Consider the following 22183-nt stretch of genomic DNA (forward strand, 5'->3'; position numbering starts at 1 on the left):
TATGAACGATCCAAATTGAACCTCACCCCACCAGACCGGTTTAATGAAGGATTTTGTTGTTTTATAAGAATCGCTTCTTTTACCCCCCTTTCAAACCATCTATGTTCTTTCGCTAAGTTTTTAACCTCATTGTCGTCAAATGAGTGGTTGCTAGCTTTTAGGTGCAAATGTACTGCCGATTGAGGCCCACTTGTATTATCCCTGCGATGTTGATAAAGTCTTTTTTTTTGAGAATTTGTTGAGTCTCCCCAATGTACTGCTCTTTACAATTTTCATTCTTACAATGTATGGAATAAACTACATTACTTTGTTTTTCATTTGGTAGCCTATCTTTTGGATGCACTAATTTTTGCCTTAACGTGTTTATCGGTTTGAAATAAGTAGGAATTTTGTGTTGCCAAAGGACTCTGTAATTTTTCAGAAACTCCTGCAATGTAAGGTACTGCTACTCCTCTCCTTTGTGTATCTTGAGAATTAATGGTTTCATTCCCTATTCTTTCTTTCTTACATTTGTTGAATGACCACTGAGGGTACCCACAGTTAGTGAGTGCTCGCCTGATATGTTTTGACTCCTTTTCTCTACCTTCAATGCTAGTTGGTATTAGTTTAGCCCTATGCTGGAGGGTTCTGATAACTCCTAATTTGTGTTGTAAAGGGTGGTTAGAGTCAAAAAGTAAGTATTGGTCAGTGTGCGTAGCCTTCCTAAAGACTTCTGTTTTTAGCGTTCTGTCCTCTTTTATAATTACTTGGTTGGTTCTCTTTAATGTCCTCACGAGTAAATTTAATGTTGATGTCTACAGAGTTGAGGTGATCTGTGAAGGATTGAATTTCTTGTTTTTTAATTATGACAAAAGTATCGTCCACATATCTAAACCAGTGTCTAGGTTTTGTCCCCGAGTTATCAGAACCCTACAGCATAGGGCTAAACTAATACCAACTAGCATTGAAGGTAGAGAAAAGGAGTCAAAACATATCAGGCGAGCACTCACTAACTGTGGGTACCCTCAGTTGTCAGAAAGAAAGAATAGGGAATGAAACCAATAATTCTCAAGATACACAAAGGAGAGGAGTAGCAGTACCATACATTGCAGGAGTTTCTGAAAAATTACAGAGTCCTTTGGCAACACAAAATTCCTACTTATTTCAAACCGATAAACACGTTAAGGCAAAAATTAGTGCATCCAAAAGATAGGCTACCAAATGAAAAAGTAATGTAGTTTATTCCATACGTTGTAAGAATGAAAATTGTAAAGAGCAGTACATTGGGGAGACTCAACAAATTCTCAAAAAAAGACTTTATCAACATCGCAGGGATAATACGAGTGGGCCTCAATCGGCAGTACATTTGCACCTAAAAGATAGCAACCACTCATTTGACGACAATGAGGTTAAAATCTTAGCGAAAGAACATAGATGATTTGAAAGGGGGGTAAAAGAAGCGATTCTTATAAAACAACAAAATCTTTCATTAAACCGGTCTGGTGGGGTGAGGTTCAATTTGGATCGTTCATACAATAGCCTGCTTAGGCAACACAGGTTAGGCAACATTCGTAATGCTGATGAGGTGATACCGGTGGGAGTGGGGGAAATGGGCCAGTCGTTAGTCAGGAATGTAGGAACAATCAGTGGGGCCACAGGGAGTGGTCCTCTGCTCCCCCCCCCCCAACCTGAGAGTAGGGACCTATCATAGCTGTGTCCGGCGCCGCCATGGCTGAAAATTAGGGATATATAAATAGGGCCGATACGACCAGTCAGACTTTAGTTCGCTGACGAAGCCCCTTGGATAGGAGGCGAAACGTCCGAAACCTTCAAATTTGTACAGATGACGGCTGAAGAAACCTTCTCATCGATGGACCACTCCTGTACGACTGAGAGCTTACACAGAGGTCCCATCATGATTGCGTACTTCATTGAGAAATGTAAAAATAATAAATACATAATCACCAAAACAACCTGGAGACACAAAGTACAATTTATGAACATGTTATTTATATATTTATTTGTAAAAAATCAATATATTTTGTATGTTCATTGTGTTTAGGTTCATTGTATTCTGGATGTGGTCCATGAAGTACTCCACCATCAGCGCCGTCTTGAGAACATTTGGCAGCACCGAAAGGTCCGACTGCACCAGAGACTGCAGCTGTGTGTATTTCAGCAAGATGTCCAACAGGTATACCGCACAAACACGCACTAGCACACACACAAATACACACACACACACACACACACACACACACACACACACACACACACACACACACACACACACACACACACACACACACACACACACACACACACACACACACACACAAACACACACACGCACAAGTGTGTCTGCATACACATACTGATGCACTTAAATAGTGAAAACAATACAAAACAAAGAGTGGAGGATATTTCTTCACGCTGCAGTGGAGTGTGTCATCCTGCGGTGACATGTGTTTCCCATCAACTCCCAGCTATCAACTTCCCCAAACCCAGAACATTTCTCAGATCCAAGTAGCGCTGAGCTCCAAAGACTCTGTCGCTGACGCTTTGGCAAATAAATGAAGCATGGAAACATGTCTGAAGATAAGTAGATGACATTTGAAAACCACAGTCAAAAAGAGGTTGCTATTAAAGGATGCCCAATTACATGGGCACAAGTGCTGCGACTAATTTAGAAACAAAATGGATTAATCAACCAAAGTTTCCATTCACTTCCCCCAAGAACACAAATATTTCCACAATCTTCTGCTTTTCTCTTCGACTCTTCCCGAATATTTCCATAATCTCCAAATTCTAAAAGTTTCAATAGGCTTTGAAGTGCATACCAAAGCAACAGGCGGTAGTATAGCCAACAATTAACAAACCAGAAACCTGAATACATCTCTAAATTAGGCAGTTCAAAAAACAATGTTATATGTTGGAAAGGGTTTTGGCTGATAATGGGAGTAACTCCTGTGCATAATACAATAAATATAGACTATTATAATAAATTTGTTATTCATAAATAAAAAAGTGCCCACTCTGTGAAAGCATACATATAAAACGGGATTTTCCTCCCAAGGGGCAAAAACAAATATGTTTTAATTGATTCCACACATAGTTTAGGTTTTAGTAAAACACCCACAACTATGTTTTTTTTTTAATAATCTAGATTTTAGCACAACCGGGTCCATGTTTGGGGGAACTATTCAGAGGAACAATGAGTCAACCAGTTTTGAGTGGAGTTCTTCGGGGAAATTTCTGCGGCGCATTTATGTTCTGTCAAAATAATACTCTCTTTCTTATTGCCACACCATTAAGTCAACATTGGTCTTCCAACCGGGCCAGTGACCTACCAACTGGGGGAAAAGAAATCCATCATATACAATTTAATAAACCATATACAAATCATATACAATTAAATATTGCACAAAGACTATCATGTTAGACTGCAAGGCGCACTCACTCTCCATATTTTCTCTAATGTTGTATTTTCTTATAGGTGTAATTTGTATGTCACACATATTTTTGGTGACATTCTAAAATCCATTCAAAATAACAATTCAACACAAATTTGTAGTCCCCCAGGAAAAGGTTTTATACCCATTTATTTTTCAAGGGAATATGTAAAGAGGTAAACAACTCCATCAACTTCACCTTCAAACTCCCATTTTTCATTAATTGAAGGTGCGCCTTATAGTCCGGTGTGCCTTATATATGGAAAAAGTTTTAGAAATACACCATTCATTGGTGGTGTGCCTTATACTCCGATACACCTTATAAACCAGAACATACGGTACAGACACTCCCAGACTTACGAACATTCGAGTTACGAACAACGGTACATACGAACATCTTTGTGAGTATGTCGGAAAATGTTTGGACAGAGATGCTGTAAGTTGGGTTTTATTTTGCGCGCCTTTCTCCAGCCTAGCTTGCTTGCAATTGGCTGCGTACTGTGCTTCACGCACGCACACAGAGACTTTGGAGGTTTTAAGGCCTGGATGTTTACGCGATGGACACCAAGGCTGACCAACCAGCGATCGGCTATGCTGAAGTGTTGCCAACGAGTTCAGGCCCCGATCCACCGAGCCTGCTTACGATTGGCTGCGTAGAGTATGTGGGCGGGGACAAAATCCCTCTTCCCAGTTGACTCTCCAGCAGGACGCGATGCATAACAAGCAGTAATGGCTGCTGGCACGTACATTGTAATTCAGTAATTACGTGCCAGCAGCTTCAGTAATCGCTTACGGAAGACCCAAGGATATATGTCGTCATACTACAGTAGGTGACAATTTATTCTACGACTGTTAGAGCGTCTGTGTTTTATACTTCCCCGTTCAGTGTTTGACTTAAACATATATTGCATACAAAATATAGCACTGAAGCAACTTACGAACTAATTCACCTTACAATCGACTGCTCGGAACATATCTCGTTCTTAAGGTGGCGAGCAACTGTCCTGAAAAATGTTAGGGCATTCAAAGGAGACTACAAATGTTCCTTTTCATTAATTGATATTCATCCACAGCTGACGGCTGAAGAAACCCTTTCATTGATCCACAGCTACAAATTGACATTACTGTTGAAGTAGATGTTTTGAATGTTTTTAGCACACAATGCTCTTTTTTTTTTAAACAAAAGTTCTGTAAACCATCTTGAGTCATATAGTCTCTGTGAATTAAGCTGGTTGGTATTTCTGTCCATATATAAAGGCTGATTACGAAGTCCCGTAGAGGAGGAGGAGGACATGAGCAAAACATTGAACAAAGAAGCGATCACATTGGCGGGGGCAGTACATTCATCGGGATAACACACTTTCACCAAAAACAGTCGTCACGTATAGGCGAGTATGAGGCTGAGGTTGAGTGAGCAGTGCCTGGCATAGGTGCGGCGCACACGTGGAAAGTGCAGCACGCTTACAACAGTAAATAAATCACGGCAGATGATGTTTCTAACCAAGAGAGGAAGAAAGCAAAGGTGGAGCTACAGCACATGAGGTGTACAGTTTGATTTTACGCAGCTGACCTTCAACCGACTCTGTGCTCCCCCAAAACAAATCATTTTAATAAGGGCTGTTGGCATGTTCATGTGTGTTTACACTCATTACTCATATTCATCTTTTACTTGTGATGCATTGGGTTGCCTGCAAAGTGTGATGCCACACGGTAAACTTTAACCTTGTGTTTCAAAGTTGCACTGGTACCTTCACTGATAAGTGACCGTCACTTGGTCATTTCTTTGCTCTGTGTTGCAAGTTTGAAATTTGCTGCCATTTCACTGAAGTGAAAAGAAGGAAATCTGTCAAATGAGCCAAAAATAAAGCTAAAATACTGGTTGAGGAAGGCCCTTAAATGCTTTTGTTTATATTTTACAGTTGAGTGATATAAAAACAGTTAACTAACAAGAATCAAGATTCTTGTTAAATTAAGCAAATGGGATTTGCTTAATTTGACTGAAATCCCCTTTGAACCGCAAATTCCTTTTGTCCATGCCAGGTGATGGACTGGATCGAAAACCATGGTGAGGCTTTCCTTAGTAAGCACACCGGAGTGGGAAAATCTCTTCATCGAGCTCGAGCCCTGCAGAAACGACATGACGACTTTGAAGACGTTGCGCAGGTTTGATATTATCTCTCTCATTCTTGACAATGTCAAAATCTAAACTTAGTTTTGAAATGCCTGAAAGCATACGTTTCAGTTCACTACAGTGCAGCAACACAACTAGATGTGTCAAATTATCACATTCTTCTTCTTCTTTTCCTTTCAGCTTTTCCCTACAAGGGGCCGCCACAGCAAATCATTATCACATTAATCACAATTCATTAATTATAGTTTTTTTTTTCACCCAGTCGCGAGTGAGGCTGCGCGATCGGTAAATATAGTCAGAAAGCACAATCAAGGGAATGACAAACAGCTGTGGGAACCCAGGTGCGTGATGATGGGAGGGGCCGTCTCCAGGGAGCAGCGGAGGAGGTGACAGGAGGGGCGGGGGCGCGCCCAGGACGGCGACGAGATGTGACAGTGCCCCCCCCTCCCCCCTCAACGGACGCCTCTTGGCGGCCCACCAGGTTTGGAAGGGTGAGCCGAGTTGTGGGCGTACTCCACCCAGGGTAGGTGCAGGGCCCACGACGCCGGGTTGTTGAGGCACACGCACCGGAGGGCCGCCTCCAGGTCCTGGTTCTTCCTCTCCGTCTGTCCGTTGGTCTGGGGATGGTATCCAGACGACAGGCTCGCCGACGCCCCTAAGGACCGACAGAAACGTTTCCATGCCTTGGACACGAACTGCGGTCCCCGGTCCGACACGATGTCCGTCTGAATCCCGTGGAGACGGACGACGTGGTTAACCAGGAGTTGAGCCGTCTCGATGGCGGACGGCAACCTGGTTAACGGGACGAAGTGGGCTGACTTGGAGAATCGGTCCACAACGGTGAGGACGACCGTCTTGCCACGGGAGGGGGGGAAGCCTGTCACGAAGTCGACGGAGATGTGGGACCAGGGTCTGGACCGCACCGGTCGCGGCTGGAGGAGTCCTGCCGTGGGCTGGTGGGAGGCTTTCCCACAGGCGCAGGTCGGGCAGGCCTTCACGAAGAGGGTGATGTCCCTCCTGAACCCCGGCCACCAGAACCGTTGGGCGATGAGTTGGATCGTCCTGTTGACCCCCGGGTGACAAGCTATCTTGGAGGTGTGCCCCCAGACGAGCACCTCCATGCGAAGAGGGGGGGGGGGGAATGAACAGGCGATCCTTAGGACAGCCCCTGGGGATGGGGGTCGTCCCCTGGGCTTGCTGAACTTTTCTCTCAACCTCCGACCTCAGGGCACCCAGGATGCGCTGGGCCGGCAGGATGTTGGTGGGGGTCTCCTCCCTTTCTGCCGGCTCATGGATGCGGGATAGGGCATCGGGCTTGGTGTTCTGTGACCCTGGGCAGTAGGTGAGATTGAGCGCAACGCCCGGTTTCGCCTGCGTAGCGCGATGGGTTGGGTAGCGGAAGCGGGTGCCCACCTGCGGGCGGGGAGGACCGGGTTGTGAGGGCTGCCAGGCGCGTCTCGACCGTCTCGAACCGTTGAGCCAGCGAGGTGGTGACTTGGCGGAGTTCCGCGATGGCTTGCGCCATCTGGCTCGAACGCTCCGCTTGCATGGAGAGGGCGGTGAGGAATCTGTCTTCGCCGGCGGGATCCATAGGTGGTCGGAGTATTATGTTGTGTCTCTTGAGGCTTGGAGGCAGGACTCAAGAGACGAGGGAAAGCGGGGAGTTCGGATCCAAAGTACACGGCGAGACAGATACTCGTGAACCAAGAAAAGTCTTTACTGTGAACATGTGCAACAAACAAAACCAATGGCGATGAGTGAGGGAAGAAGAATGCAGACCTGACGGAAGGGAAGTCGCGAGGGTAGCTTTCTGAATACTCCGACGGAGACGGTATTGCGCGATCGGTAAATATAGTCAGAAGGCACAATCAAGGGAATGACAAACAGCTGTGGGAACCCAGGTGCGTGATGATGGGAGGGGCCGTCTCCAGGGAGCAGCGGAGGAGGTGACAGGAGGGGCGGGGCGCGCCCAGGACGGCGACGAGATGTGACAGAGGCCACAGCTAATGTTAGCATCGAGAGCATGAGCAATATTGCCATAACAAAGCTCTTTGGCAAACTCAAGAACCCCCTACGTATGAAGCCTAGTTGATGTGCCCTCTGTAGACTACTAGAAGTGATTGATGTTTATTTCGGCACTACTGGTTTGTCATGATGAAACAGTGATATTTTTGAAGTACTAACTTACAGCACTGAAATTTAGGGTCTGTTTTATTTATTGTTTACTTTCTGAAGCAAGCTTAGTGTTGAGAACTTGTATTGCTCAAAAAATGTTCTTCCTGTTCTCAATAAGTTAATTGAAGACCATCCTATGGACCAGATGTTTTATTCTTATTTTTATTTTGTAGTTCTTTGAAGATTTCCAAAAACAAAAACATTCCATTATTGTCCAGACCGCTTTATCCTCACGAGCGATGGGTGGGTGCTCGAGCCTTTGGGCAGCAGGTGGGGGACACCCTGAATCGGTTGCCAGCCAATGCAGGGCACACAGAAATGAGAAGCTTCTGGTATTTGTGCTCACATTCACACCTAGGGTCAATTTGGAATGTTCAATCAGCCTGCCATGCATGTTTTTTGGGATATGGGAGGAAACCGGTGGACCCGGAGAAAACCCATGCCGGCCCGGGGACAACATGCAAAATCCACACACAGGACGGATCGAGCTGAAATTGAACTTGGTACTGCTGACCATTGAACAACCAGGCTGCTGCCAATCTGACCTGTTATTGCTAATTGTTATCTTCTTCTTTCGGCTTTTCCCTTCAAGGGGTCGCCACAGCAAATCAGTGTCCTCCATCTTTAGAGGTTTGATCCGCGTGTTTGTTTTGGCCAAGCTTTTACATCGGATGCCCTTCCTGACACAACCCTCTGTATTTATCCGGGCTTGGGACCGGCACAAGAAGACATATGTCCCTTTGTGGCTACAGAACAAGCATCTCGCTCAATAAACACAAAATGGTAATCGGCACAGCAACATTCAAAAAAGCAAAAACTATACTCACCATTTGCTAATTGTTATCCATTTCACAAAATGCTACAAACACAATGTTTCTTTTCATTTGGGTTATGGTAATTACATTTTGGCTGTAATGTCCCTTTTTTGTCAGGACGACCATTTTCTCTATGCACAAAATTTACTTGCCTCTCTTTTGCCATCACTTTGGCCTTCTTTTTGTATTCACTTGAAGTGGATGATTATCCATTTTCAATAATCCCGTACCCCCATGCAAAGCAGTCATGCAGCACAAAGTATTAATCTCCTGTAAATTACTGTATAATCTTTATCTTCTGACTAATCCTACATCCTACATGCTGGAATATCCAGACGTCTCATCCCAGTTGAAGATGCCGAGACGTCATGTGTGTTTAAAGATGAAATATGGCAGCTGTGATGGTTTATACATGGCGAAACAGAACCACATTGTCATCCATTCTGCATCATGGGACAACAAAGTATTACATACAGTATATTAATACAGTGTATGTCCGTGTGTGAGTGCGTGTGTCTGTGTGTGTGTGTGTGTGAGTGTGTGTGCACGTGTGTTTGTGTGGGCGTGTGCGTGCGTGCGTGTGCGTGTGTGTGTGTGTGTGTGTGTGTGTGTGTGTGTGTGTGTGTGTGTGAGAATGTTTCGACAGATACGTGCACAAAAATTATAAGCCTTCAGCACTGCTGCACTGTAAATCTCATTAAATCACATCCAAGGTGATGAAAGTGTTTTTAAAGCTTTTATTGGGCTTTGTAATACATTTAGGGTTGACCTTTGTACTTTGTTTTCTGACGTAAAGAGAAATTCTTAGTTTGATCCCATTTTTCCATCCCTGGCTGTAGTGTGTATAGCAGTAAAGCTCATGAAACCACATTAAAGATTCTGAGACCATTGTTTTTTTTTTTTGTAGGAGCTGACGCCTGGATTTTTTTTAGGCCCATGCTATTTTTTTGCACAAAACAATGTACATATTACCAATTATTTAATAAAATACCTGCTGTAACTCTTCCCTATGCATTTCAGTGGGCAGCAATTATGCACTGATTTTCGCTATCCACAGGCCACACACATTTTTTTAAATGCATATTTATACATATATATTTTTTTAATGAGAGGTCCATCAAATAACCTTATGAACAAATTTCGTGGTATATATTAAAGGATACAAGATTATAGCATAGATTAGTGTGAAATAAATAATGAGACCAGTGTTACCTGTGTTAAACTGTTTTAAATATTTAAGTTACAGAGAGGTAAAAACATCTTCAAATGTCAGCCATTGAGTTGATCATTTGGGTCAACGTTTAAAGGCCAACCAACACCATTTTTTTGTTTCCTGACATCAGAAAAACGTTTTATAGCATCTAAAATACCCAAAACAAGCAGGGTGATATTTTTAGTCAAATGCAAAACACCAATAAAAATGACTTAAAGTGTCCCAAACTGCCACAAATGAGCTCGAAACTGGAGAGATTCAAAAGTCCCGCCCACTTGTTCGTGACGTCACGTCAGGATACTCCTTCACAAAGTGCCTTGCTCAAGAATCAAAACAATGGCTTCAGAGAGTTCAGAGAATATGATTTCTTGTTCCTCATCCAGTTATGACTATGGTTCAAATAGTTCTGAAGAGGAAAGCATAAGCATTTGCAATCGATTAAAGAAGTCCTTCCGTATCAATTTGAGCCGTCTGCAAGCGATGAAACCGGTGAAGATCTGGACTCTGATGTAGCAGCCCAGAAAATGCACAAGATGGCGCACAAGCTGCGTTTCGTCCAGTATATGAAGCCGCATATCAGAGCCGTAAAGCTGGCCGTGGTTGGTTAAAATCCGTGGTAGAAGACAGATGGGTGGGTTTTACGCACACACACAAAAGAGACAGCGCCACAATTTGAACAGCACACGAACATCAGAGATGTTGAGATGAGAGAGAGAGCTCCGACAGCGCTACAGAGTAACAAATGACATGGTGGAAAGTGGATGTTTGTCCGATCGGTTTGCTCCACTAATATGGCGATTGCTCTCTTTCACCAGGTGAGCTCACAGTTAGCATGTAGTGTGACTAAATGAATAAACATCCATCCAACTTCCGCTATCCAAGTGCCGAATCGCTAACTCTGGTTAGCCTCCTCGTTGGCCTCCGCTGGTGCTCGACTGCTCTGCTCTGTTGCTCTGGTTAGCCTCCTCGTTGGCCTTCGCTGGTGCTCGACTGCTCTGCTCTATTGCAAATGGCTGATTTGTCTGCTGAGAATTTGTGTAAACTTACACCTTCTTTATGCGTGTTACCGCAATTGGCTGCCCCACAATGATTCAATATCACATTTGCGAGTTTTCCTTCTAATGTAGCGATCAACACAGTGTTTGCAGATGGAAAAATGTACCCAAAATGCATTGTGCGTCGCTTTCTCGGTCTGGGGCATACCGAATTTGATGTCACTTCCGGCATCGTCATCAACTCGAAAACAAGACTTCATGAATATTCAGTGTGACTTTTAAAAAGTAAAATATAACTATATGAGGTGGAATCTTTATAAAATGTCATCAGTAGAAGTCTTTTGAAGTGATTTTACAAATTATAGAGGCAACTTGTCGGTACGTGTCGGTTGTCCTTTAAAGGGCCACAATATATTAATAGGTAGAACCCTTTTCTTTTTTCAATTCTTTTTATACACTCTTGGAATACAACTGTTGTGTTTACAAAGGTAATGTGAAATGCATGGCAGCATTTTTTTTACCCTTGGGTTTTGAATGCTTTGTAATACCCCGACAATACTCTGTCTTGGATCTGATCTATTTAACTCATTCACTGCCTGACGATGTGCAAATGCGTCTATGTCACGACTCGAACAAAGTGGAAAGTTGCGTTTGGATCCCCAAATTGCAGACTCCAACAAGAGCTCCATTATAAAAATGTTGATTTACAAAGTAGACACAGAAAGCGCTGGTCAAAACAAGACCTTCTTCTTTTCCTTTCGGCTTTTCCCTTGTGTTGCCCTTGTTGTGTGGTGTCGCCACTGCAAATCAATGTCCTCCATCTAACCCGTTTTTGTGCATCCTCATCTCTCACACCAGCGACATTAATGTCCACTTTGACGAAATCCATAAACCTACTCTTTGGTCTACCTCTCTGTGTCTTGCATGGCAGTTCAAAGCTCAGCATCCTTCTCCCGATATAGTCATTCTCTCTCCTCTGGACATGTCCAAACCATCTCAGTCTGAATTTTCACAGCCCAAACGAAAACAAACATAGTGTTTGTCGCATGTTGTGAAATGGATGACAATTAGCAATAACAGGTCACATTCGCAGCAGTCTGGTCGTTCACTGGTCAGCAATACCGGGTTCAATTTCAGCTCGGTCCGCCCTCCAAGTGTGGAGTTTGCATGTTCTCCCCGGGCCTGCATGGGTTTTCTCCAGGTCCTCCGGTTTCCTCCCACATTCCAAAATCATGCAGGGCAGGCTGATTGTACCCTCTAAATATTCCTTCGGTGTGATTGTGAGCATGAATGGTTGTTCATATCTGTGTGCCTTGCGCTTGGCTGACAACCGGTTCGAAGTGTCCTCTGAGGACTGTATGAAGATGGCTCAGATATGCTGCAGTACCCTCCATGACCCATTTGAGGATAACCGGATGGGTGGATGGGTGTATGAATAAGATAACATCTTGGTTACTGAATCATAACCTATTGCTAAATAAATGCATAGTAATTGTTGTATGGTACTCTTTCAGAATACATATACTAATGCAGACAAGTTACTGGAGGCAGCCGAACAACTGGCTCAGACGGGCGAGTGCGACCCAGAGGAGATTTACAAGGCGGCGCGCCACCTTGAAGTTCGAATACAAGACTTTGTGCGGCGTGTTGAGCATAGGAAGCTTCTGCTTGACATGTCTGTGTCTTTCCACACGCACACCAAAGAGGTGAAACACTGTCACATCATCACCAAAACCTTAATTAGAGTGTAATCCTGCGAAATTAAACTCATTCGAATTAGACACATGACAATCTAAAGTTCTTGACTTTTATCGCGTTATACATCAAATTGTCTTTTTTTGAAAAAATGAAAAATGAATTAACTGTTGTTATTAAAAGTCTCAATTGCACCAGATATATCTACTGTTAATGCCTCTACATGCATTTTGAATTATTTAAATATAGATTTTTGAAACGTATCTTAAAAAAAAAAGTCTGAAATTAAAAACTTTATTTGCAACACTATTAAAGGCTTTCTGATTCTGTATATGTGGTAGTTTTTCAGGGGCTGATTATAATAGTGAAACCATAGAAATGCATACCGGTAATAGATGTGGGGTGGTGGGGACGTATGCCCTGGTATTATGGTTACAGTTTGGTTTAAATTTGATACAGTAAGAGAACAAAATCCAAAATGTCTTTTCTTTAGTACTTTACACTTGTTGTCCAAAGCAATTTTCTAAGGTAAAGTCGCTATTTTTGATAAACTCATTGGGAGTGTACCGCACTCCCAATGTTTTTTCCATTTTGTTACATTTTTGAATTCTGTCTTGTGTTCTGTTGTCAACTAGTTAGCGCTAAACTAAGCTAACCTTCACTTAGGTCCAGTGTCCAAGTTCTGACTTTAGCAACTCTCTTCTTACAAGCACAGAATCAAAGACTAACAGTGAATTAATGTCAAAGGTCTTGATACACCACCTAGTTGGACTTTATAAGCTAATTGCTTAACGATTTAATGTAATACTAATGAGCTGGCTAAACAGCTTGCTTTAGCCCTGGAGTGAATGTTTGAATGATGCTGGTTGTTGCATTTATGGTTTGTAACATTGATATTGCTCACTACTTTGTATCGTGGTCTAGCTGTGGTCATGGATGGAGGAGCTCCAGAAGCAGCTGCTGGATGACGTGAGCTGCGACTCTGTAGATTCTGTGCAGACACTCATTCAGCAGTTCCAGCAGCAACAGACAGCTACTCTGGAAGCCACTCTCAATGTCATCAAAGAGGGGGAAGAGCTTATGCAGCAACTCAGGTAACTCAGGATAGATATCATCACATCGTGAATCCCTGTTTATTATCGACGATACGCTCCAGCCCAATCTGGCATATGTGAAATTCTGAGATATATAGAAACCATATGCTTTCGATGCATTAAGCTTAATAAAACTGACTTTTTAAAGTGTTGCTTAAAGAATCGATGAAAAGGTTTCTTCAGCCGTCATCCGTACTTCTTTGAAGGTGTCGGACGTTTCGCTTCTCATCCAAGAGGCTTTGTCAGTGAACTAAAACAGGACCATCAGGCTAGTCATAGACCATAATCAGTCAGGACAATAGAAGTAATCAGTGTAGCCTCAGGGAATAGTCCGCTGCTCCCCCCAACCTATCATAGCAGAGGCCTGGCACTGGCACCTCTGGACAGTAAGGGTATATATAAAATATGTAAGGCCAGAACTACCAGCAAAATTTTAGTTCACTGACAAAGCCTCTTAGATGAGAAGCGAAACGTCCGACACCTTCAATGAAATACAGATGTCCTGGACAACTGAGAGCGTACACAGACATGTTTCTTAAAGTATGCATTATCTCTTCTACGTTCAAGAAATCTGAAACAAACAGACTACTTTGTTTCCCCAAATATAATGAAAACGGTGTTCCTTCAAGCGGCTTATTTTGAAGCTGAAGTTTCGAGAAAAAACAACATACCGTTATAACAAAGAAGAAGTAAACAGCTGTGATTGGTTGGACACTGGTTTAGGTCGTCCCCCGGCTGCTGCCTGATTCACAGCTGGGATAGGCTCCAGCACGCCCCTTGACCCTTGTGAGGGAAATGTGATTCAGAAAATGTATGGATGGAATTAAACAGTGTTTATGTTAACACAAAACATTATTCATGCAGCCTAAATGCTAACATATGATCTGAAACCACACAGACCGTCAAACATAATTTTGCATGGATGTTATCCTTATTATAAATACTCAATCAATTGTTCTTCAACAGCAAAGCATACGCAGTTGTGTTAAGTTCATACTGTCTACGTATTATCTAATTTGCAACAGATTCTTTTCTTGCAGGCAGTGGCGTTTTTAGATGTTCAATTACCTTACATGTTTCGGCGTGTACTTCCGCATTCGTCAGTGTCACGGATTTTTATTGAACACCTAAAAACACCTAAAAACGCCCCTGTCTGTAAGAAAATAATCTGTTGCAAATTAGCAAAGCATACAATCAAATATTTAACAATACTAGCAAGCACACAGTGAATTTTCTCTGCTCTGTATTTATGATTTACAGTTGTTGAGTATGTCACCCTCTTGATGTTTATTATGATGCATCTCTTGCAGTAGACTTAAGTGCTAACACACATGTTGCAGGACACGGTTTGACCAAAAGTGTCATTCTAAATTCAGAATTTCCTGTATTGTACACTGTAAAAGCTATTAAAACAACGACAAAATAAACAATCACTCAAAAATGTGCGATATAGCGAGTGTGCAATCAATGATTTGCAATATAGTGGGGTCCACTGAATTAGCCATGACACTGTCATTTTGAATGCAATGCTCCTGCAGAGACGCTGCCATGTCCACCAATAAGACACCACACTGCAGTTCCATTGCTCACATCCAGGGAGTGCTGCAGCAATTGGATGAGGCCCAGAGTCAGATGGAAGAACTGTTCCATGAACGCAAAATCAAACTCGACATCTTCCTCCAGCTACGTGTCTTTGAGCAGTATACCATTGAGGTGACTTTTTTCCACGTTATAGTTCCTCAATTTTGCACCTTTACTTAGCGTTCCATCTGCAATGAAATCTTCATTTCAACTATATTGTTTTGTGTAAAATTATAACTTTCAAGTCAAGTCCACATCCTTTCTGTTTACTTCCTGATTTGATGTCAATATGAACTTGCTTAGGCCACATATGTGTGTGTAGTTTGGCCGGAAATGTTAATGGTGATTATCTTTTTAAACCATTTATTTATATAAGTAAAATAAATGAATAGATCAATAAATATTTCTGTCGTCTTATTATTATTATTATTATTATTATTATTATTATTATTATTATTATTATTATTATTATTATTATTATTATTATTATTATTTCAGATTATTTAAATTATTCTGACTATTTTCTACTTATTTTTTTATATACTGTATATAGCCACCCATTCGGCAACTCACTTGTTCCTGTCATCATGCTTTTGCTGGTCCATTTACTCAGGTGACAGCTGAGTTAGACGCCTGGAACGAGGATCTGTCTCGACAGCTAAACGATGCAGGACGCTCGAGCGGCAGCAGTAGCGGGGGCAGCGGAGGCAGCGGTGGTGCTTCCTCTGGCGGCGCGGAGGACATTGGCCTGGCTGAGCAGAGGCTGAAGAGGCATGCTGAGAGAAAGGCAGCCATGAACAACATGACCTATGAAGTCATGCAGCAGGGCCAGGACTTGCATCAATACATCATGGAAGTGCAGGCCTCAGGTAGGGCGCCTTTGCGGTGAATGAATTGCAAATAAATTGTCTTGATCATTGGTTGGGAGCAACACTAACCAATTATTGATCAGTTATTGGATTGGATTGGATTGGATTTGCCTTTAATTTTAATTAGACTTTAATTGATTTGAAACAATGAATTGACACACATCTTCTTGTCTGTGTAGACTTTTAGCCATCCAGGTCATAGTGACGGTTGAATCAGGGCAACTGAACTGTTGTTTGTTCAAGATGTTCCATTTTTAAGACAAAAGTCTTAAAACTGAGAAAGAAAGGAACATCCAGTTGCCTTGATTCATCCTTTGAGAATCGCAAATATTGTTCTTCTTTCAAAGCAATCCATCTCAATAGGCAGCTCCTCCTCCAGGTCACCCATCTCACTTTATCTTCCTCCACCCTTTTCAATTTCCCATATGATATTCCTCCCTCAAGAGTATTCCTCTTTCCTATTTCCCTTCTGGCATTTCTTCAACGATTGCGCGTCATAAACTTCCTCCCTGTAATGTGTGTCCTTGCTATTTTTTTGTTTTGAGCTTTCAATGTCTTCAGCAGTTCTCTTTTTACTCCAGCTTCCTGTAATGCACTTTCATTTCTTCTCTTAATCTATCATGACACTCTTAACATCCTTCTTCAAAACCACATCTCCAGTGCATCAGTTATAGATGTGTATATATATATATATATATATATATATATATATATATATATATATATATATATATATATATATATATATATATATATATATATATCTGCTTTGTTCTGTAGCACGCACGTCTCGGCTCCATAAAAGGCCACAGTCCAGATGTAGCATTTTGGACAAAGATCCTCATTTTTATTTTTTGGGTTGTCCTTTATATGTTTGTATACTGTACTTCTCTTCCTTTCAAATCCTGTCCATTACTGTTCTTGCTCTTACTTATTTCTGCAAATGCCTGTGTCACATCATGTTTGCAAACTTTTTTTAAAGCCAATAGCAATACAATAAATACAGACACACAAGAGTTTAATCCTCCTATGAATTTGGGAAAAATTGAATCCCGCTGCACGGTTTAACACAAAACACAAAATAACATTCATTCATTCATTCATTCATTCATTCATTCATTCATTCATTCATTCGTTCTTTCTTTCTTTCTTTCTTTCTTTCTTTCTTTCTTTCTTTCTTTCTTTCTTTCTTTCTTGCTTGCTTTCTTGCTTTCTTTCTTGCTGTCTTTCTTGCTTTCTTTTTTTTGTTCATTCGTTCGTTTGTTCATTTACTCATTCGCCAAACTGCTCATTATTCCAAGGTTCGCTTGCGTTCTGGAGCCTTACTAAGCTGTCTTTCAGCCATAGGTGGGAAACACCTTGAGCTGGTCGCCGGCTAATTGCAGGCAAATTTATAACAAGGCATAATATTATGCATCCCAAAATATCACCCTCCGAAAATCCCTTTCAGTGTTTGTAACAACTGGTTCTTCCAGGCATTGAGCTGACAGGAGAGAAGGACATGGACTTGGCCTCTCAGGTTCAGGAGCTGCTGGAGTTCCTACACGAGAAACAGCAGGAAGTGGAGCTCAGTGCCCAGCACACGCATGCTCGGCTGGAGCAAAGCTTACAATTACGTCACTTACTGGCTGAGGTCAAACAGGTGGGCACATCTCTTGAGTAGTAGGACATTTGAATGAAACTATGAAAGACTATAATGTTTCATTGCACTGTCGCTGTTGCCGTTGCAGATGGAGGCGACTGAATTAATTATTCATGAACTTTTTATGCAAAGTGCTAATAAACTGTCTGCTATCTTGTCGCCTTTATTTGACATACTTGTTCAAATCTCAGTGTAAATCTATGATGAAGTGAAGAATCGCACAAAAGCGCTTCGCGAATCATTAAAATAATGATCACTCAGGAGAGTGCAAACTTCGGCCAAATCTGACAATCCTAATTTAGATTTAGTTGCATTCTTGTCATACTTCTGCGGGTTGAAATCTTAGTCTCAGTCCTCTAGGGCAGAGTTTGCATATTCTACTTGTGCTTGCATTGCTTTTTATTCTGGGTTCTCCAGCATCTTCCTACATTCCAAAAAAATAATATGAGGTCCGTCGTACATTATGCGGCTTGGCCAAAGTTCGCTCGTTAAACTGTGCGCAATGTGAAGAACTTTGGCAACTAATTTTCATCCATCAACAACTGGTTTTGCTGTCATACAAAATTCTAATTACTATTGAATAACGTCTAAGCATGCAGAAGTGTTCACACTTTGCCCAACGTGAATGTAACAGTCAATCCCCCAAAATTTGAGTTTTGAGACACACGAAAAAAATCCAAACAGCGACAAGCTGCACCATCAGTAAGACGTACCAATGGAGTATGAACAGTCCCTATTTGCTGAGCATAAGTACTAGGTTGGCCTCCGAGTAGCCAGAATCTCCATCTAACTGACAGCCATACAATAGTATTGAGGCGGAAAAAAAGTTCTTGTTTATATTTCCTTAAAAAATATAAACCCTGAGCATAAATAAATAAATAAATAAATGAATGAATGAATGAATAAATGAATACATGAATAAATATTGAAACACTTGTTTTTCATCGGCAAATATGAACAGCCACGGGTGCCGAGCCATGTTACTTTGCATGTGTCTGATATCTATGTACACAAACACAGTTTCATATATAATATCCATATTCCAGTAAAGTTGGGATGTTCTTGAAAATACCAGATAGGTCTGAACTGCTGGCAGGCCAGTCTAGTATTTGCACCCTATTTCTATGAAACCGTGCTGTTGTACTTGTGTCCTCATAGATTTGCAAGTTACTCATTCTACGGGTATTAGCAGCAGCTTCCGTCACAGAACTTTTAATTTTGCCCTGATAAAGGGATGTTTTCGTTCCTCTTTGACATGGTGGATTCATTAGACAACACCAATCTTCTTCATTCCAGAATTCAGCTGCATTTGTTGGTGTTTTTGATATAGAGCTGTCTTTGAATGACAAGATCAGTGATTCTTAACCTGCTTTCGATCAAACCTTTGAGTTTCGGGCAATCGTTTTCAGGGGCTCGATGGAGTCTGTATAATTGAGTTTTTTGGCGGTGCTTATATTTTACGCATTCATGACACTCACCTACTTCCAATTAACCTGTTCACTGGTGAAAAGTTTTAAACTAGTGTTTTTTGAACATTCATCACCTTTTCCATTCTTTTGTTATCCCTTTCCCAGAAAACGCATTGCAGACAATACATTCAAGCCATTGTACGTATTTGTTTTTGAGTGATGTTTCACACACTGATCCATTGAAGTCAAGATTTTAGCATTTTGCTACAGTGGCGACCTATTTTATACTGGGGGAAGGGCTGGATTGGACTTGCAGATGACATCACTTATCATTATCTCCTCTTCATAACCTTGAGGTGCTTGGATGGATCCGTAATGGCGAGTCCATGTTGAATGCCAGCATGGTGAATGCCAGCTCGTTGTCTGAGGCAGAGCAACTGCAGAGAGAACACGAACAGTTCCAGATGGCAATTGAGGTGTGTGCATGTACGCACCCAGACGCACACATACGTGCACATATGCACACAAACACACACACACACACACACACACACACACACACACACACACACACACACACACACACACACACACACACACACACACACACACACACACACACACACACACACACATGTGAAGTCTGCCGTACCGCAGTTCTCTTTTGAACTTAAAATACACATGCACGTCAACACACACACACACACACACACACACACACACACACACACACACACACACACACACACACACACACACACACACACACACACACACACACACACACACACACACACACACACTTACGTTGGCACACATGTCAGTCATGTTTGGTACACAGACAGTCAAATAATGTGAAACCCTAAATTTCAAGTCAAACAAGTCATTTGCCGTTGTTCTCTCTTTACCCCATTAGTCTCTCTTCCATGCGAACTCCCTCCAGAAGACCCATCAGAGTGCGTTGCAAGTCCAGCAGAAAGCCGAAGTAAGGTTTTAGTCAACTAACTACCTATAACTGACCAACCAACTAATTAATTAACAAACTAATTCAAATATTTAAAGCCATACATACGAACGACCACCCACACTTACGACCATGACCGCCAGACCCTTTTTTTTAATTCTACGCCAGGCACCACAATACGAAATTTAAAATGATAAAAATGTCACTAAACGTTATACGATTTATAATTGAATTGTAAGCAGTTTGGCATATTATAATATTCAATCGAAAACGTTCTTTAAAAACAACAGATTGACATCGTATACCGACGGTTTTGTCGGAACGGAACCCGGTTCTAACTCGGGTCTTACCTGTATATTTAGATAGATAGACAGACAGATAACAATACATTCTTCTTCTTTTCCTTTCGGCTTTTCCTGTCAGGGGTCTATACATTACATATAAATAATAAGGATGGCTATAATAATATAATAAATTGTCCACCCTCATTCCAGATGATGCTCCAGGCCGGTCACTATGACCCGGAGGCCATTCGCAACTGCGCTGAGAAGGTGGCCGTCCACTGGCAGCAGCTTATGCTGAAAATGGAGGACCGTCTGAAACTTGTTAACGCCTCAGTGGCCTTTTACAAGACATCCGAACAGGTACACATGCACACACGTCGGTGGAGGCGTTTCACTCATTGCATTAACATCGCAACCACGGCGACGTCCAGGTTTGCAGCGTGTTAGAGAGCCTGGAGCAGGAATACCGACGAGATGAAGACTGGTGCGGAACTCATGAAAAAGTGGCAACACCAGCTGACTGTGATCACCTTGTGCCTTTGATCAGCAAACACCTGGAACAGAAAGAAGCCTTCCTCAAGGTCGGTCCATGTCTTGCATTTCACTGTATGTTGTGCAAATGTTATCTATAACGATGACAGCATTTCACATATTTTACATTTTTTTTGTTTGTTTGCTTGTTTTTTTATTTTTTTATATTTTTATTGGCATGTTGCTGTTACTTAGGCATGTACACTGGCCCGGAGGAATGCTGAAGTTTTCCTTAAGTATATCCACAGGAACAACGTGAGCATCCCAGGAGCTGCCAGTCATGCCAGGGGGCCCGAGCAACAGGTCAAAGGTAAAGAAACACCACATTCTGACCATCAGAGAAAATAGCACTATAACCAGTGTCTGAAATAACGTCTGAACGAAGATTTCGAAATCTGAATAAATTATTCCAATTTCGAAATCTTCGTTTGGTTTGGAAATTTCGGAATTTTGGTTTGTTTGGCAATTTTCATACTCGACACGGCAACCAAAAAGCCTGCTTTCTGCTTCCGGACTTTCCCGAGCATTATAAGGTTGTGCATTTGCGTATCTTTTACCAACGTAGATGCACAGAACCTCAGCCCCAAAAGAAAGATTCAAACGAAGCTTAGAAATTAAATGTATTATTATTATTATTATTATTATTATTATTATTATTATTATTATTATTATTATTATTATTATTATTATTATTATTAAAAGCATCGTGGAAAGAGGAGTTCACATGGCTTGTAGCACACAACGCAACGCAAACATTGCATTGTGCAACATGACGAACAATGTATGGACAAACGACAACTGGAGCAAAATCATCAGCAAGGGGTATTTATGATAAAATAAACAAAGGAGCATTTGTGGTCGGTACATCCTTAAAGGACAACCGACGTCTCCGGACAAGTTTGTCCATAATTTGTAAAATGGCTTCAAATGACTTCTACTGGGCGTATTTTAATAAGATTCCACCGCATATACAGTAAAGTCTCGTTATATCGATATTCAAGGGAGTCCGAAAAATATCGATATAACCGGGACTATCGATATATCCGACCCTGTTTGCATGTAATTTTCTCCGTGCGTGCATAGAAATAGTATCGATATAACCGGGACTATCGATATATCCGATATCGATATAACGAGACTTTACTGTAGCTATATTTTACGTTTTAAGACTCGCGCTGAACATTCAGGAAGTCTTGTGTTTGAGTTGGTGACGAGTTCGTACGTTACGTCAGAAAAGGACCGCCTCCTCACCGTAAAAAAGACGCATTGTAGCGTCTTTCCATCACATTTCCCCCCCGCCCGTTTGCCTCAAAATGGCCCAAATAAATTCTTTAATCGATTGCAAACATGTATG

General features: G+C 41.8%; 1 protein-coding gene across 2 annotated transcripts in view; it reads left to right on the forward strand.

Moving 5' to 3' along the window:
• kalrna (kalirin RhoGEF kinase a) overlaps positions 1-22183 on the forward strand; it is a 200152-nt gene that overhangs the window by 79023 nt on the left and 98946 nt on the right. For both annotated transcript variants that reach the window (XM_089002867.1, XM_089002868.1), the window contains exons 13-24: positions 2042-2173; positions 5472-5594; positions 12275-12466; positions 13380-13549; positions 15088-15262; positions 15744-15999; positions 17475-17641; positions 19407-19526; positions 19967-20035; positions 20509-20658; positions 20730-20879; positions 21025-21139. In XM_089002867.1, the coding sequence (XP_088858993.1) occupies positions 2042-2173; positions 5472-5594; positions 12275-12466; positions 13380-13549; positions 15088-15262; positions 15744-15999; positions 17475-17641; positions 19407-19526; positions 19967-20035; positions 20509-20658; positions 20730-20879; positions 21025-21139 (1819 nt within the window). The remainder of the gene's footprint in view (positions 1-2041; positions 2174-5471; positions 5595-12274; positions 12467-13379; positions 13550-15087; positions 15263-15743; positions 16000-17474; positions 17642-19406; positions 19527-19966; positions 20036-20508; positions 20659-20729; positions 20880-21024; positions 21140-22183) is intronic.

Source organism: Hippocampus bargibanti, linkage group LG08 (assembly GCF_051943395.1).
Source record: "Hippocampus bargibanti isolate YZ-2025 linkage group LG08, ASM5194339v1, whole genome shotgun sequence".
NCBI lineage: Eukaryota > Metazoa > Chordata > Actinopteri > Syngnathiformes > Syngnathidae > Hippocampus > Hippocampus bargibanti.